Here is a 17,608-nt window from a genome sequence, read left to right as displayed (position 1 = left end):
GCGGTTGCTGATGGGGTGGATCCCACGTCCCAATGGATTCTTGACAGCGGTTCCAGTCGTCATTTGGTGAAAACAGCTGCACAGCTGCATGATCCAGTAGAGTGCGAAGAAGAATGCTTGCTCCCGAACGGTGAGACCATGAAGATGCAGCTCAAGGGAAGTGCTACATCCAAGGCTTGCGTGGACGGTGAAGTGCGCCAAGGCACCCTACGTGAAGTATACTATGCACACAACCTACCATGGAATATTTTTCATATGGAAAGATAGATGAGCTGGGATACGAGCTCTGCTATGACGGGCTAAAACGTTACGTTGGCCGTCGAAGTAACGGGTGTAAAGTGTTTGATGTGCACAAGGATGCAAGCAACGTATTAGTTGTAAAAGTCGCCAATGCTGAGGCGAAGAAGTCGTTGATTATGTGACTGTGGCTCTCCCTGACGCAGTGAATGCGCCGTGCAGCGATGTGCAGTCGGGGAGTCCATTGGATTTTCATCTGCGTTTTGGCCATCTTTCATACGACACGATAGAGAGCATGGCACGTGACCCTGAAAGTGGGATATGTCTTACGGATAAGGAAAGGCCGACTTGCGTGACATGTGCTCACGGCAAGCAAAGGCGCGAAAACCAGTCGCGGAAAGACACAGGACGGAACGCACCCATTGATAGAGTTCGCGGTGTCATTTGCAGCGACATCAAGGGGACGATCACTCCAGCCGACAGACTTGGAAACCGATACATGATTAAATTTGTTGATCATAAAAGCGATTTTTGTCGCGTATTTCTCGCCAGGACCAAAGACAAGGCATCTAAGCAGTTCAAGCAGTTCCTCGTCTACTTTGAAAAGCGCTTTGATTGCAGAGTACATTGCCTTCGAACAGATGGAGGAAGTGAATACAAGGTTGTGGATCCTTTTTTCAAGAGCTAAGGTGTACGTTGACAGATTTCGGAAGCTGACAATCAAGCATCCAACGGGAAAGCGGAACGTATGCATCAGATGATTATGAACATGGTGCGCTCAATGATCTTTGGGTCTGGCTTGCCTTTAAGTTTATGGGACGACGCAGCGGAATATGCGGCTTGTATTCTGAACCGCAGCCCATCTCAAGGAAATATTGGACACGCATCTTCTACTGAAGTGCTGACAGGGATTAAGCCTATCCTGACTGAAGTTGTCATCTTCGGCTGACCGTGTACTGCTATACGTAAATCAAAGCTGAAGGCACTCGACAGACGCGGGGAGGAGGGGATCATTATTGGTAAGAATGATGAAGTTAAAAGTTACGCGTCTTGTTTACGAAGGACCGGGTGGTACGTACCCATCAACATGTTCAGAATATCAAGACACTAAGTAAAGAGGCGAATGATCGGCTCATTCGACAATGTGATGTGCAGTTGAAGTCGAGATGGGCGAAGAGAAGACCTTAAGTACTTGTGACGATATTGGACATCGGGAGGAGTCACAAGCAAAACTCAGAAGCGGAAAAAGCGCGGTACGCGTGGACGTCAAGGAAAGAAGCCGCTGATAAAAAGGAAGTGATAAGCCCTGGTTCGGGCATGGTAACACGATATGGTGGGAAGAAAATCCCACCACGCGAAATTATTGGGGCAGTGTATCATGAAGTACCTACTAGTTGGAAAGCTGCTAAAAAAGAGATAGTGAAGAGTGACAAGCGCGTCGAATGGGAGCGTGCAGCAAAAGTTGAGGGTAATTCGCTGGTCGCAAACGAAACGTGGGAGGTAGTGCCCCGCACTGATGATATGCCCGCCCCACACGAAGCGGGTGTTTAAACTGAACAGAGATGCGAATGGTAACGTAAAGTGTTATAAGGCACACATGGTGGCGTTTGGAAACGAACAGTCGCTGGGCGAAGATTACACACTGACATTTGCCGCGGTCATGGATATGACGACGAGTAAGGTAATTTTGGCACTGTCACAAATATCGGGTGTGCCAGCGCGACACGGTGATGTGCCAAACCCATACGTAAAGGCATCTACGGAGCCAGAAATCGACATTAATGTTTTGTACCACAGGGTATGATTGTGGATGATGCGGACCTTCAGCGGCTTAGACTGCAGCATTCTGGACAAGTGGTTTTACGACTTCAGCGCAGTCTGCATGGTCTGAAGCAAGCTGGCCGACTTTGGTCAGAGCTTTTTCAAAAGGGATTGCTACGAGCAGGTTTCGTGCAAAGTGTGACAGAGACCTGTCTTTTTTTCAAAATCGACAACGGTGGTCATACAATTGTTCGAGTGTATGTGGATGATTTACTAGCGACAGGGACAACGCAGGAACGTGTGGACCAAGTTCTTAGATTCTTGACAACACTGCAGATCAAGGACTTGGGAGTTGTCAATAGATTCCTAGGCATGCGAATTTCTTACTCGGCTGAGAATGGGTATGGCATCGATCAAGAAGCGTCTATTGATGAGATTCTAATGAAGTTTGGTTTACAAGATGCAAATCCTATTACTTCACCGTTGGGACTCGATTATGACAACGATGTGCGTGACGTGGACCTACTTCTTCGCACGGATAGTCCAGATAGAGGCGCATCGATGCAGAGCTTCCAGTCCATAGTCGGATCCCTATTATGGCTAGCACGCTGCTCACGCCCCGAAATTGCATATGCAGTCCACCGAGCGACTCGCCGAGCGCATGCGTCACTATCAAGCGACTGGCAGCTGGCCAAGCGGATCACGAGGTACCTAAAAGAAACCAATGATGTGAAACTACGGCTCAAGCAAAAACAAGATAGAAACAATTCCGTCCTGGAACTTACCAGCATAAGCGACGCGGATTTCGTCGGCAATAAGAGCAGTCGTAAATCGGTCAGCGGCGGAATATATTGCTTGAACGGCATAATTGTGGGCTGGAAGTGTCGCAAACAGGCGGCCGTCGTGATATCTACCATGAAGCAGAATTTGCGTCAGCGTCACACGCTGGACAAGAATTATTGAGACTGCGCGAACTACTTACCCAATTGGAGTTCACTGTAGCGTTGCCGATGATCATGGAAATGGACAATCAAGCGGCAATCCGTCAGCTGGAAAATGAAGAGAGTTCGACACGCGCAAAGCACATCGATATTAAGCTCAAGTTTATCAAGGATTACGCCAAGAAAGGGATTGTGAAGCCCACCTACGTACCGACGAAGGCGATGGCAGCTGACTTGTTAACGAAAGCATTTGGCGCTGTCCGGCTGCGAGAGTTGATGACGCTGTGCTCAATGGATCATGGAAAGTTGAAATAAAAAAAGCTGAAGTAGAGAATGTCAGACGTGCCCGACGCTGTGAGGGAGGAGTGTTAAAAAGCAACGTGTAGTCGACCGGAAAACGGCACAAAACAGGTAAAAACCCAGTTAGGAATATGTGAAGAGAAAGCAGTTTAAGCAGAACAATATACTCACTTCGATCTTTACCACCACTCTTTGTAGCAGCATCTTTTCCTCTCGTGTTTGACATTACGTATACAACTTACTTATATATATACTACTAATTTATTCTCATACGTCGTGTCTCCTAGCTACTTACACATATACTACTAACTTCTTCTCATACTTCGTGTCTCCATATACTCTTTTCCAGATTTGACCGACCACACCGTTACCCAACAGGACCATTGATGTAAAACGGATTCCAACTAGCCGCCAACCGACGTAAAGCACGTCTCACTTCCACAGTCGATTTAACCTGGAATCTTCACGCCTCCGAGTATACATAGGTGTCGTAATCGGTGACTTGTCAGCAGGGAAGCAACCTTGGCAATAGCCAGCTTCCCTTGCTTTACCATTCTACGAACGAAAGCCACTTCAACTCGATGTGTTTTGTTCGTCTGCTGTAGTGGGATCTTTGCACATTACGAGGGCTGCTTAGTTGTCGATTGCATGTTTACATGAACATTCACACACGGTATTGCCTCTAAAATTATATTCTGCAAGCCCATTGCTTCCATGGCCGCTTCAGCACTAGCAATGTACTCTGCTTCAGCTGTAGACTTAGCCACTTAATCTATCGATGTGCGGCCTGTTGAAAGGCAAGCTTCAAGTTGATGTACCAAAAAAGTGGCACTAGTATCAGTTGTTGATATCATCTTTGCGCCGAGCAATTTTGGAAGTTTTATTTTTATGAGTTCTTCTACGGGAAGAATTTGATTGCTAGCCAGGAGATAACGAAACTAATAACACTCTCTATTTTGCATTTAATTGTGTGTCCTCTGTCTCTTCCTTTGTGTATTGACTTCTAACAGATTATGAGCCCAAAGCACGGGGCAATCATGGGTGACACGCTTGACGGCGCGTATATGAGGAAGCAGCCCCTGCCACTGGTCACAATAGGGCCAGTGAGTGTGAAGATTTATGAAGAGCTGAGAAAACCGGGTGTTGTCCATGCGGTGGACAATGCTACCACCAGGTGTGATGACGCGTCAGAACTCCTGGTGTTGATGAGAGGTATAACCGGACGTCTGGATAGGCTTGAGGAGTCACAGGCAAGGTTGATGAAAGCCGAGGAAGGGCGTGGGAGACATAGGGACACGCCTATGACTCCGTCTAGACATTCAAGTTTGTTTATTTCGACTTTGGGAAGAGGGACAGGAATGCATAAGAACAACTTGGAAGGGTTCATTGGTGTGCCTATTTACTCCGAGGAGGCCAATTGAACAGCCCGAATATAATGGCCCCAGCCAGGACGTTCGCGGTCAAGTTGCACCAGGACTTGGAATTCCTGGTATGTTGCCCCAAGCTGGAGGGCATGGGTACATGCAACATCAGGACCTAGATGGATATGGTCATGCACAAGGAAATATACTTCAAGTGCGATAACCTGATGCGAGACAAAAGAAGCCCGGCATTTGAGCGTCCGATGGACGCGATTTGTACGAAGGACTTGGTTTTGGTTTTTTGGATTGGGGTCGGAGATCCGAGCGACAATTTACTTTGGCGCAGTCGTCTTGTGGATTTGAATGGCCTGAAGATGTGTGAGTGGATTAGCTTAGCTTGTATTACTCTGGGACTGCAGAGAGATACTATAATAGGCAAGTTGCGATGTGGTGGAGTCAATAACCCACTTTGCAGTACGTAATTTCAGATAATGCTTGAAGCATTCAAGACCAGTATAACACCGGCCCAAGCGACAAGACGTTTTGCGCAACGTAAGAGCCCGAAACCGAAGTTGGCCAGAACATTATACATATCTGACGGCCATTTCCGAAGATTGTGGAAACGGTGGTAATTATTTAGTTGTATACAATATTGTGCAATACGCCTCTACGGCTATGCGGACAATTTTACTGGCAAAAGTTGACCACACGAGAACGGATTACCTGGTACAAGCAAAACAGCTCGCTCACTTTGCACAAGCATTTGAGTTCCACACTGGGAGAGAAAGAACTCTCGGGTGAGAAAAAGCGAGCACAAGATAAATCGTTAATTCTGTTACCGATCGACAACGCAAGGAAATGCGCAAAGGTCATTTTTGTCACGAAGTGGGACATTTGCACGGAGCGTGTCAAAAACGCAAACGCAAACGACCACAAGGACCTCGAACAAATTTGTCGCTTGCTGTAAATGAAGCTTCAAGTCAACAATACGATGTCTGGATTTTGGATAGCGGGGCCAGTAGACACTTGGTCAGTGATGAGTCATGGCTTTAAAATGTCAAGCCGTGTGAAGGGATTTGTCATCAACCCGATGGACAGCCGCTTCATATAACCAAAAAAGGCACTGTGACAATTAACGTCTTGGCTTGTGGAATTGAGCGTGTGCTGACTCTTACCGATGTATACTTTGCTGAGGGCGTGAAGCACAATTTAATCTCGTATGGAATCTTGGACCGAAAGGGTTACACACTTGGTGACGGTAAATAACAACAACGATGGAGGAGGCGACAAGTCGTCAGGACCAATCACAGAAGATGAAGAAAAGGACTCCATGAACAAGAAAGAAGAAGGTTGTGACAAGATCGGCGAGCAACCAAGCCAGGGACAAAGAACTGAGAGTTCAGCCATGGATGATGACGTTGTCAATGCTGTCACGATATCTGACCCAAGAAACTTTGGTATGACTGCTACACTGTATGCGTAGTAGTCATAAGGAAGGGTAGATGAAGGCAATTTCTGAAGAATTGCAAGCTTTGGAGAACAACGGAGTTTGGAATATTGTGAAGGCTCCAAATGATATTCGAGCACTTCATTCGAAGTGGAATTTTAAGACGAAGTGCGACGCAGAAGGTGGTATTGAGCGATTAAAAGCGAGATTGGTCGCGTGTGGGAATGAACAAGTCTTTGGAGTGAGCTATGAAGTTACTTTTATTGCTGTGATTGATATGTCCAGCGTGAAGATGATTTTCGCACTGGCAAGAAGTGGAAGGGACCTGCGAAGCATGGAGATGTTCCAAACGCTTACGTTAAAGCAGACAAGGAAGATTATCTCGACATTTACATCCACGTACAGCAGGGAATGCAGCTTGCAGAAAAATTGAAGAAGAAAATAAGTGTTTCGGAGAACAATGAGATTGTTTTGGAGCTGAAGAAAGCACTATATGGATTAAAACAAGCCGGAAGACTATGGAGTAAATTGCTACACCAGAAATTGGTTTACATTAGTTTTAATCAAAGTCTCACAGACATGTGTGTCTACTTTAGATGGACACATGATCATTGATTGATTGTTGGAATTTACATGGATGACCTTCTGGAAACAGGAAGTGATCAGGGTTCTGAGGATTCATTTTTGCTGAGCTCACTACAAAATCGGTTATGATCCCAGATGTGCTCGCAAGTTTTTGGGTATGCGTATTCAATACAAGGACGAAGATGGGTACACATTTGATCAAGAAGTTGGAATTATGGACATGTCGAAGGAGCGCGGTCTCGAAATGGGACATAGTGTGCGTGTTCCAATTACTCAAGACTGGAACGATACTGAAGAATCGGTAGCTGTGCCGTTATCGGTATTTGGAGGAGAAGGTGTGGTTACGGTGAAGGTTTTCCAGTCACTTGGGAGTTTACTATGGATTTTTGCGTCGCACCAGACCAATTATTGCTTTTGCGCTGCATGAAGCGTCAAGAAGGACTCATTGGAAGATTATGAGTCGGCCAAGAAAATTGCAATGTACCTGTCTGGCACGAAGACATTGCGACTTTCTATGATTGGAAGAGAAGATGAAACAGATGTGTTACAAGCGGATTTCGCTGCCGACAGTGGTTTATTAGGATTGATGGCATGCCAGTGAGCTGAGTGCGCAAGAAGCAACGCGGCTAATCACTTTCGACCATGGAGGCTGAGTTAACAGCTGCATTCATTATGGCTCGAGAACTTTTGGGCATTCGCGAACTATTGCAAGGTTTAAATTTGAGATTTGAATAACCTATGCCACTGGGAGTGGATAACTAAGCAGCTTTGAAACAACTTGACGGTAAGAAAGCTTCGGCTTAGGCCAAACATATTGATGTGCGCATCAAGTTTGTGGATGGTTTTACGAAGTGGGGAATTATAAAGCCTGAATATCGAGAAACTTCGAGTGTGCCTACAGGCATACTTACGAAGGCATTGGCTGTACCAAGATTGGTCGAGATGCGTCAAGTGATCGGTTTAAAATAAATCCATCGGATCGACGATGACAGAGCAAAGATCAAATTTTCTGTCAGGACAGTGCCGACGAGGACGAGTGTTGAAAGGCAAGCTTAAAGTTGATATACCAAGAAAGTGGTACTAGAATCAGTTTTTGATATAATCTTTGCGCCGAGCAACTGTTGGAGTTTCATTATATGATTTCTTCTGCGGGAAGGATTTGATATCGAGCCAGGAGATAACGAAATAATAACACTTTCTCTTATGCATTTAAATGTGTGTCCGTGTCTCTACCTTTGTGTATTGACTTCTAACAGGGCCCATGATATAGCTTTTCCTGCTAGTGTAAGAATAAATCCAGTCACACTCTTTCTCGTTCCAGGTGTTTCCCCAATAGCTGTCACAATATCAATGTATGTGAAGCTCCTCATTTAGCACCATAGTGCACTTGTAGACTATTCCTTGTGACTTGGTTCCGATAAGAAACCTAGGATCTTCTTTACATCACCGTACTGTTTTCGAGTAGGATTACGCACAAGTCTGCTCAGGTAGCCGACTGCGAATGAAATATCAGGTCTCGTCCTTGTTGCCAAGTACATAAGGCTTCCAATAGCTGCACAATAGTCCAACTCCAACGAGTTTGTTTCTTCCTTGGAGACTTCTCCCGGATAGATTCGTGCGATCAATTCCATTGGTATGCGGCAAGTATGAGCTTGGGTGAAATTGTATCACTTAAGCACATCGCCGCAGTATTTCTCTGCTGCATAAAATCTCGTCCTTCCTCTGTTCATCTTCAATGCACAGATATCGGGTCAGTCCACCCAGGAACGTAGCTTCTTGACATCGTCTCGTGCCAAATGTTCATCGATTGATCGCTAGTCATCATTGTGGCGTTCACGTAGTAATCATCAAGATACTTCGGGACAATTCTGACTCGCTTGCCTGGATGCAATACTTTCGGTGTCTGTTCCATGTCTGACACGTCATAGGTGAGTAACTTTTTTAGGTTCGTCTCGAGTACGCCGCCTCCTCACAATTTGTTGTTTGGAATTTACAATCGCACCAGCACCTACTTGATCTATTTGGTCGATTTCAATAAACAGCAATAGTTGATCTTCTACGGGTTTACGTTCTCAATTTCCCTTAACAAATTTTATCTAGAAGGGTCTGTTTTTGCAAGACCTGTTATCCGTCATTCTTAGATCTGCACTATCAGCACAGCCAGTGCCTGCTCCAAGATCCATAGGCTTTTCCGTTTCTGTCCCTTAATCTGTTTTTAGCTCTTATTCGTTACTTCATCGAAATCCGTAAGTTCCTTATTCTGCTCAATCGCATAATTTAATTCATCATCATCATCTTGTACTGTCACATCATTAAATCTCTTCGTTTTCATATTTTACATTGTATGGTTTGCAACTACTAATGCCAAATTCGGCAAATTTGTAACTTGGTTGATTGTTTATGCAGCACCCGTAGCTAACATATTATTCATGGCGTCATCACTGCAGCCATCGTCAGATAAAACGTCAGACCATCTTTTGAGGCCGTCATCGGTTTCACATCATCATTCTCATCACAGTCATTGTTTGACATCTTACCTCTATCGTCAGATGCATAATCGTTCCAACCTTCGGAACTTAGCGTTGCCGATCCTGTGTGTCTATCTCTAAACAAGGTGTCCTCATCGATGGGTGCTGCAACAAATCAAGCCGTGTGTGATTCAGGTTTGTACAATTTGTATCCAGCTGTATCTTTGCGGTATCCGACCTCGTATCCAATCATTACATTTTGGTCAAGCTTTCTTCTTTGAGCCCATACTGTTCTATGAATGTATGCAATTGCGCCGAATGTCCGAACCTGGTGCACATCTGGCCGTGACCCATACAAGTACTCGTAAGGATTTTTCTTTATTACCTTTGAGTAAGTTAGATTTTGATGTACACAGCGGTACTAATCAAATCAATCCATAATAACTTTGGAAATCCAGACTGTAACGTCATTGCTGTGGACATTCCAAAAAAACATGGTATTATGAGTTCGTTCACAGAGATTCAAACGAGATCAATTGGAGGTACAGGTCGCTGAACAATCCCTTTCTTGATATCACCCGATATTATAATTTTAGCCTGCCTTTCCACTTGACGCTCAGCTCATTGTATGTATTTTTTGATGAGTGGGTTTACTTTTGATGCTTGCATCATAACTTCGGGATAAATTGTTGCATGCCTGCTATAACCATCGATACTGTTTAATTCTGAGAAAATTGTGTTCCATTGTTCGTAGGAGGAATTTACGGATAAGCATAAAGAAAGTCATTTGGACCACTACTTAAATGCGGGAGCGACTTCTTTGACGACTTATGCCTTCGCTTTGCCAGCCGACATATATCACAATTCGGAACATGCGATTTCTTAACATCATGCCTTTGACCAGGCCGTGATCGACCATGAACTTACAGTAACTTGGACCCACATGTCCTAGGCGCTCATGCCTTTTGAAGGTCATCGACTCATCATCTTCGGTAGACATGCTTATTCTTGCCGGTTCAGTGTTAATTATTACATAATTTTTGTTATTTTTATCGTGGCTTACATGCTGGTTATATACCATGTTAAGTACAGTACGTACATACCATCTTGGCTTAAAGGCGCAGTCATTGTCAAAACCAAACTCGAAACTCATTTCACCTCATCGATACTCGACTTCGAACCCTTAAAGCTCTAGCTGGGTTGGAAAAAGGGTTTATTATCGCTTTTTGGACATAGTGGACATCTTCTATCTTTGTTTTGAAGGTGTCATCACCTACTCTGGTGTTGAGTTCCACACATCCGATTTCAATTGGACTCGCCGAAATGCCAAAAATCCTGTACCTCAAAATCCGCTAATGTCACCTTTCCGTTCACATTTAAATTTTCGCAGTTCAAAAATACGGATTTACTACAGGCCACGTGCATGTTACTCGCACTATCAAGTGACCATGACGGATTCTGTACATTCATGTCAGTCACTGACTCGGGTTTAGCTCGTTTTTGTTCAGTTTTGCCCCTTTGCTATAATCATATTCGTCCTTCTGCTCTTTTACTATCCGGGCTTCTTTGATGTAAGTGGGCTTACGTCTCTCAAGTTCGCGTAAATTGCATAACTACTTTTAGCGGAACGCTTCTTCTCACTTGAGTAGCTGTTATTAGTGTCCCTTCGCTTTTTTTTTCTCTAAGCTTACCATCCTTACGCAAGTGCCCGGCCTCATTGCATATAAACCATTTCCTTGTGTTTGAGAAGGTCTTGTATCTCTTGGGTACGTTGCTTTAATCTCTAATCTGTGTCGGTGGTCGATACTCAGCTTTTCTATCAGCAACATGTTGATAAGTAATTGTTTTGTTCGCTTGTTGGGCACAATTTTGAATCAGTTTTGCACCACGCAGCTTCTCTGGGGTATCTACGTAATTTATAGCAATCACAACTTGATTGTGATACATTTGAAATTGTTGAGTTCTATGTAAGCTAATCATGATGACCTTCTTCATTTGGTTATCATCAACTGTAGCTAGAAGTGTCACCAGGCGTTCGCGAAGGTTTATCATATACACCACATGCCCCTCAATGATTTTTCCTGTGTTGACTCTCGCATTCTGCAACCTATCGTGCGTGACACTTATGTTGATTGACTTGGTCTTAAAGTTTTGTTTTTTATAAGAATACCCTAAGAGGTGTGTCCACATTTCAGTACCCATTTTATTCCATATACGCGTGGTGATAGATCAGCTGACAGCGAACTCAATATTCTGCGCTTCAGTTTAATCTGCATTTTGTCGTATGTTTTCCGGTCCTTCTCGGTATGCAGCTTCGAGCGATCAATTTCACCTATCGCAATCGCGTCCATATTTTCTTCTTCAAATGCAATAATTACTAGGTGCTTGTAAAAGCCTAAATCCTCCCATTCCATTGCTTTGGAAGCCCGGTAGTTTCACTTATCTCGTTCCTTAGTTGGCTGCTGCCCATAGACCCAGCTTGCATGTTTGAATGCGAAATGTTCTTTTTTATGAACCCCCGCATAAGGTTTTAAGAGGTTTGTTTTGCTGTAAAAATAGTGTGCTTTTCAGCATATGAGAAGAACGGCTTTCGCATTGTGCTTTTTAGCACTCAGCAAATGAAAAAGACAAAAAGCAGCTTTCATATTGTGCTTTAGCGCTCAGCATATGGTGAGCATTTAAGAAAAATATTTCTAAAAAAATTGCAATTTAATTGAAGCTAAATTATTGAATCATACTATAATATAATAGTTATTATATGATACGTGGATAATTACTTTAATTTCTTAGAAAATTTAATTTCATGAAAAAAAATAATGTAAATTCGCCTTCATAAGCTGTCAACTTTTCTAAATCATCTTTTCGTTTAATTAATATAAAAGACAAAATTAAAATTAAAAATGATATAAATAAACCTGCATACAAATTCGAACATGATTCGAAATTTTGTCAAAGCGGTGTGACTCCACTTTATTCATAGAGTGAAGGATGTTTCTCTTGTCAATATGACAGCTTTGCGAAACTTAATTAATTGAAAGCTACAAGTATTCACTACGGGAGATGAACCCTCCTTACACGAGATTTTAGAATCGTTAAAGTCATATTGCATAATGTTTTGAAACCAATTTCTCTAGTAACTTGTTGTAGAAGATATTTGATTGTGATTCATATTAACAAGGAACAGTATTCGAAGCAGGAATTCGAATTACTGTATTAAAATTAACAGGACTAACTGTGTTTTGTTGTCCACGTGGCAGAAAGCACCCATCCTCGAAGAAGCCAACCATAGTACGAGTAAACGATAAAGAAACAATCTTTTGTTAAAATGATTAAATTCGTCTATTTGATCGTAAGACGCCAAAATCTGAAGGCATGGTTTTTGACGAACATGTCGAAGCCAAAAAAGTGTCCGAAAGCAGTGTTTGCGATTTCTACGATCGAGTCTTCCGCTCACCAATTTATGCCGAGCACCACCGCGTATGCTGCAATGTGGGCTTCCATTCGAGCGAAGGCACGTACATAGATCCGAGCACAGCGGCCATCACAGCCGCTTCCGATAGCGCCGACAGCTATATTCAGCTGCATCAGGGTGACCGATGTCAGCTCGAGCTATACAAGAAACTACTCGATATCGATGGAAAGCATGAGGAGCGAAGAGATAAAGAACTAACGATTATAGACATTGGCTGTGGTGCAGGTGGCGGTCTCTGCGAACTGCAGACGCTGTATCCGAATGCCGAAATAATGGGTTTAGATATCTCTAGTCAAGCATTAGAACGCAGTAAAGAGGTTTGGAAACGCTTTAGCGAGCACCTGCCCAAGAATCGTGCAAAACCGCTTCGGTTATACCATCATTCATGCGAGAGAATGAAAAGCTTGTTACCGGAATCGGTAGACGTTGCCGTCGCCGTTCAAAGTATACAAGAAATGCCCAATCTTGAAACGGCAGCGACTGAAATCTTACGTGTGCTCAAGCCCGGAGGATTATTGTTTATCGCCGACTATATTCCTCCAAACGTAGCAGCAGATCATTTGATACAGTCGTTTGTGTCGCCAAATTCATCGACAAGAACCAATGAATTGCCATATGAAGTTTTGCAAGAGCAACGAGTAACAAATCAAGCAGTGAAGAGTTCGGAGCTCAGCTCGAGTGCCTTGCGAGACTTGATTTATAAATTCACACCTCCCATACGTCATTCTGAGCTCGAGACTTTATTTTTCATTCAGAACTCGCGACTTTATAACTTGCTACATCGTGGTGAGATAGAGTACCATTTCGTTTGTTTACGAAAGACAAAAGCTTGCAATATACCGGAAGAGCAGATAAGTCAAGACGAAAAAGACGAAAGCGAAGAAGCGATTCAGGATGATGATATGCCCAATTATTATCCCTATCGCGACCTCTTTCCGCAGCTTGATTTGCTGAAACACAACTACCATGTGATACTAGAGGAAATGGAAGCCGTGCAACAAATGACAACATGGCCATTCTGGCCAGAAAAACACTATACCGATGGCAATAACGAGTGGCGGGTGTTCCCGTTTTGTTACACCTTTCCAGCCTCTGACGCATCCAAAATCACGTGGGTTCCTCGCACATGCTCCATGTGTCCACGTACGACGGAGCTTTTAAAAAAGGTGCCGCATATTCGTACGGCATTGTTCTCCAAATTAGGTCCCGACACGACGCTGTCTGCTCACCGAGGTTGGGCAGACTTGGCGAATTATGTGCTACGTGTTCATTTTCCGCTTGTCGTGCCTACATTATCGAACGGGGATCCATGCTGCGCCATGGTAGTCAGTGGAGAGACCACGTACCATCAAGAGCGTAAGTTTATCGTATTTGACGATAGCAAGCTACACTACGCATTTAACCACCATCCCGATGCGACGCGGTTAGTGCTGATTATCGATTTGTATCGTCCGGATCATTTGCCAAGAGGTCGCGCTCGTGGAGGCCATTCGGATGAGCTCGATGCGTTTATCGAGTCCTTTGGGAAGCAAACTTTGCTTAAGAGTAACGAAGAAAGGTGAGGTTACATAATCATAGAGTTTAGATTATGGTCCGTAGTACCCCATACGCAATCAAATAATTAGCTTTGCTTAATTTTAATGTTAAATAAACCTGTTGAATATTAAAAGTTGACGACCATAAAAAAATTAATCACAATGTATCCATCTTCTTGATATCAGTATTTAAGTAACGTACATCCAGGAAGTGCCCGGACGTCAGGGACATCGGCATTGACAATGGCTGAAAGTCCGAGATTGGCAAGTGCTCCTCGTATCATACCACAAGGAAAGACTAGAAACAAAAGTGCCATTTCTCTTGTCTCCTGATCAGTTGCAGCAGATATCCCTGCCAGCCATCGAAAGCTAAAATCCTGCACCACGAAAACACCGCGGTGGTTGGTTTGTAACTTATCGATTTGCTTCTTGAAGATGGCAATCCAAAAGTCCTTGCACACAAATTTGATCACGTCCAATGGCTCAATCATACGAGGACGCTCTCTCGCTGCACGTTCAGCATAGCGACAGCCTACGTCATAACCCATAGCCTCCAGCTTGATAACGACGGATTCCCGGTGCGCCGCCTCCTCCTCTGCAGTTAAGGTCGTCGCTTTGGCACTCTGAACTTGCCACGGGTAGCGCTCAAGCTGCAGCAATAGGTGTATCAGCACACGTATAGTTATTACTAGCACACAGTAAGGTCTACTGACGGACCACAGAGCGCACAATCTCGCCATAGAGCTGCTGGAAGCACCCGTCCGCTACCTCCTTCATTTTCAATAAATTAGTGTGAGATTCAGTAATATTCGCCAACTAGGTCACTAATTGGAAATTGTTTGTGACACGTGGTTACTTGAAGGTTCATAATCGCGTAAACCGTGGAGCCATTATGAGCGCTAAGAGTCCTGAGGTGGTGGACAGCATGATCGACGACAGTTTATTGGGCATTCTCGTTATTCTCCTAGTCGTTATGCTTAGCACAGGCTACGTCTATATACAGCAGTTGCGGCAAGGGGATATACCGCTCGCTGGAGCTGCTGCGGCGAACTTGGCTCGAATGGCACCGTCAACCGCTGCGGCGCTATCTTTATCGTCTAAGCGTACGGCGATCTCTACTACGGGACTTAATGATCGGCAAGCACGTCTGCATTTCACACTGCCTATCCGTAATGGCGCGCGGTGTATCACTGTGAGTGGTGACGCGCTAGTAAAGACCGAGAATCCGGAATCCTTGGCTTGGACAGACGACGAAGTGCCGCATTTATTGGCCGATCTGTCCTACGTGGCCGACCTGCATCTGTTATTTGTAGTAAAAGACGCTGGCGACACTGCTAGTATGCAGCGCATTCGTGACTTTGTGGCAACACATCCGGAGTTGAAGAGCTCCAACTCGACGCTTGGGGGCGTGAAGGCCCACAAAATCCTTTTTTGCACCACAGCAATTGGAAAAATTGCGTTTGTACGGCAAATTGAACCTCAAATTCATGTGGAAGGTAAGGTAACTTACTTAATAATGGGAGTTAGTGCTAATGTCTGTTAATTCTTTTGGAACAGTTGATGCTGGAATTGCTCGTGACTTGGAGAGGCATGTTCCGCGAATTGTGCACATTCCAAAATCGTCACAAGACACCGCTACATCTACGATGCCTAATGTTATCCATGTCGCTGACACCTTTACGAGTTATTTTTTGTTAATAAGCGCAAAAGTTTAACATACCGGAATAATAAAACTACAGAAGGATTGATGTCGGGCTCGTTTTTTTTTAATTAAGCCTTTTATCAATGCAAAAAAAATTAAATTTAAAAACAAATGGAATAATAGCTCGTTTTGTACAAAATGGATACACTAATTTAGAGTAGTTGTAGATTGCTCTGCTTGATAATTTGCAAAAAAATAAATGCTCAAGAAAAAAGGTCGTTAGAAGAATCCTCCAGCAAGCAGTAGTATAAACACTCGTTTGTAGCACACAAAGACAGCTCGTCACCACGAAGTCACTCTCCACCCTTTTTACTACCTGTCTTTGACTTAATGGTCTCAATACCGGCCGCAGCCGTGGTCTTGGCTTTCTCCAGTCCTGTCGAAGATGCTGCGCGAGCCTGCCACGCATTAAAATAGCCACATGCATTAGCATAGCTACAAGAGAATATGAAACTAGTCATGTACCTTTTCCAGGGCACCAGAAGCAACAAAGGACGTCCGCTCATAGGCGCCACTCGCAAGATTCGATGATTTCTTAAAAGCGCCCGTCTCTTTCAGCTTCCCATACTTCTCTTGGCTGGCATTAGCTGCACTATTCAATCCCCCAGCAATTGTTTTACCAGCATTCGAGGACTTCGCTGCTTCCAGCGCGGCGCCCGACTTTTCCTTAAACATTGAAAAGGTCTGGCCCAACACCCTGCACATACGTAAAATACGCAAAACTCTGAATTCACCGCACGAAAGAAATTAAGCATTGCTGGAAGCATACTTGGAGGCCGTGTTGGCGCCATTCTTGAGCTTATCCACGGGCAAAACATTGCTCACCGACGAGCGATCTCCTGATTTGGCAGAGGCCTCGCCGTCCGAGTCGACGTCGTGGTACTGTGACAGGTTCTTTTTCACCGACATTTCCTCCTTTTCGCCGTCAAACATAAGGTTGTCTAGCTCCTTGTCGTCCGTCTGCTTCTGCTTTAAAGACACGTCATCCATTGTTGCCGATGCTTGCGCTCGAAAGGCGGAAATGATGTATCACTGTTTCGAGCGGCAGAAAAGCTTTAGCCAATCAGACAGGGTCCCCACTTTCACAAGCAAAACTTTTCTATAGGATAGCGAATCCTACCATCCGTATGAAAGGGATTTGAATTTCTGACTTTCTGACTATTTTTTACTTAAGAGGCACCTAAGTATGGAATAAAACATGATCGCATGTAATCTAGTATGGACTCTTTCAACGAACCAATCTTACGCTATAAGTCACGGCGATTCTTTTCTTGCCGCTGGTCACATTTGTGGCGAACGTTAATATTCGCTCTATAACGTGTATGAGAAATTAAACCGTTTCGGAGTAGCAGGGATGCAACATTTCGGCGCATATCAGTATTAATAAACAGCGGCTCGCTATTGTTTTATTTCTAGTAAAAAAAGGATTCTTCTGTCGTTCAGAGCATACTATTGAAGTGCCTGTCATTGGCTCTGACTTATTGCAGCAACACATGCTCGTTATAGCCCCACCATCTGGCAGCATTCGGCATAGTTCCTGTCAAGCCCACGACGCATCTTTGAGCATTTCTTCACTATGGTCGTGCTCCAACCGCGACCACGAAAAAATCGATAATTGTATGCAAAGAAACCTCTTCTTAATTATGTGGACTCGTGTGCGCGTGTTGCAAGGTCGATGACTTAAATCTGTATGTCGTTTTTGAGACAAACAAATTGAAATTTGACCGGCAGCTCTTTGTCAGTAGGTGCTTATGAAATTTTTAGCCTTTTTTAATATTTGCTAACTTTTAGATTTTATC

At 44.1% G+C, this 17,608-nt stretch overlaps 6 protein-coding genes across 6 annotated transcripts; 2 read left to right on the top strand and 4 right to left on the bottom strand.

The window, feature by feature from the left end:
• Positions 1–8,364: 8,364 nt before the first annotated feature.
• On the bottom strand, positions 8,365–8,544 carry CCR75_003940 (uncharacterized protein; the record flags this gene model as incomplete). Its single annotated transcript, XM_067962031.1, has 1 exon — positions 8,365–8,544. The coding sequence occupies one exon, from the start codon at positions 8,542–8,544 to the stop codon at positions 8,365–8,367; it is 180 nt and encodes a 59-aa protein (XP_067819033.1).
• Positions 8,545–11,271: 2,727 nt separating this feature from the next.
• CCR75_003939 (uncharacterized protein) lies at positions 11,272–11,514 on the bottom strand (the record flags this gene model as incomplete). Its single annotated transcript, XM_067962030.1, has 1 exon — positions 11,272–11,514. The coding sequence occupies one exon, from the start codon at positions 11,512–11,514 to the stop codon at positions 11,272–11,274; it is 243 nt and encodes an 80-aa protein (XP_067818809.1).
• A 958-nt stretch (positions 11,515–12,472) lies between these two features.
• On the top strand, positions 12,473–14,134 carry CCR75_003938 (uncharacterized protein; the record flags this gene model as incomplete). Its single annotated transcript, XM_067962029.1, has 1 exon — positions 12,473–14,134. One exon carries the CDS (start codon positions 12,473–12,475, stop codon positions 14,132–14,134), a length of 1,662 nt encoding a protein of 553 aa, XP_067818808.1.
• CCR75_003937 (uncharacterized protein) lies at positions 12,480–14,884 on the bottom strand (the record flags this gene model as incomplete). Its single annotated transcript, XM_067962028.1, has 3 exons — positions 12,480–14,225; positions 14,310–14,757; positions 14,825–14,884. 3 exons carry the CDS (start codon positions 14,882–14,884, stop codon positions 14,194–14,196), a joined length of 540 nt encoding a protein of 179 aa, XP_067818826.1. The 3' UTR covers positions 12,480–14,193.
• A 115-nt stretch (positions 14,885–14,999) lies between these two features.
• Positions 15,000–15,864, top strand: CCR75_003936 (uncharacterized protein; the record flags this gene model as incomplete). Its single annotated transcript, XM_067962027.1, has 2 exons — positions 15,000–15,603; positions 15,665–15,864. The coding sequence occupies 2 exons, from the start codon at positions 15,000–15,002 to the stop codon at positions 15,820–15,822; spliced, it is 762 nt and encodes a 253-aa protein (XP_067818810.1). The 3' UTR covers positions 15,823–15,864.
• Positions 15,858–16,824, bottom strand: CCR75_003935 (uncharacterized protein). The gene is made up of 3 exons (XM_067962026.1): positions 16,579–16,824; positions 16,275–16,506; positions 15,858–16,207 (listed from the first exon to the last, which is right to left on the bottom strand). The coding sequence occupies exons 1-3, from the start codon at positions 16,797–16,799 to the stop codon at positions 16,103–16,105; spliced, it is 558 nt and encodes a 185-aa protein (XP_067818827.1). The 5' UTR covers positions 16,800–16,824; the 3' UTR covers positions 15,858–16,102.
• Positions 16,825–17,608: the final 784 nt, after the last annotated feature.

The sequence above is a fragment of the Bremia lactucae genome, linkage group LG10, assembly GCF_004359215.1.
Source record: "Bremia lactucae strain SF5 linkage group LG10, whole genome shotgun sequence".
NCBI lineage: Eukaryota > Oomycota > Peronosporomycetes > Peronosporales > Peronosporaceae > Bremia > Bremia lactucae.
Note: the sequence above shows the minus strand (reverse complement) of the source record. Positions and strands in the feature narration are given on the sequence as shown.

Bases quoted from the DNA above. Each gene is read 5' to 3' on its own strand.
- CCR75_003935 (XM_067962026.1), bottom strand. From the start codon at position 16,799: ATGGATGACGTGTCTTTAAAGCAGAAGCAGACGGACGACAAGGAGCTA. The intron at 16,507-16,578 runs GTATGCTTCCAG...ACGTATGTGCAG, and splicing joins GGCGCCAACACGGCCTCCAA to GGTGTTGGGCCAGACCTTTT. The intron at 16,208-16,274 runs GTACATGACTAG...AATGCGTGGCAG, and splicing joins CTTCTGGTGCCCTGGAAAAG to GCTCGCGCAGCATCTTCGAC.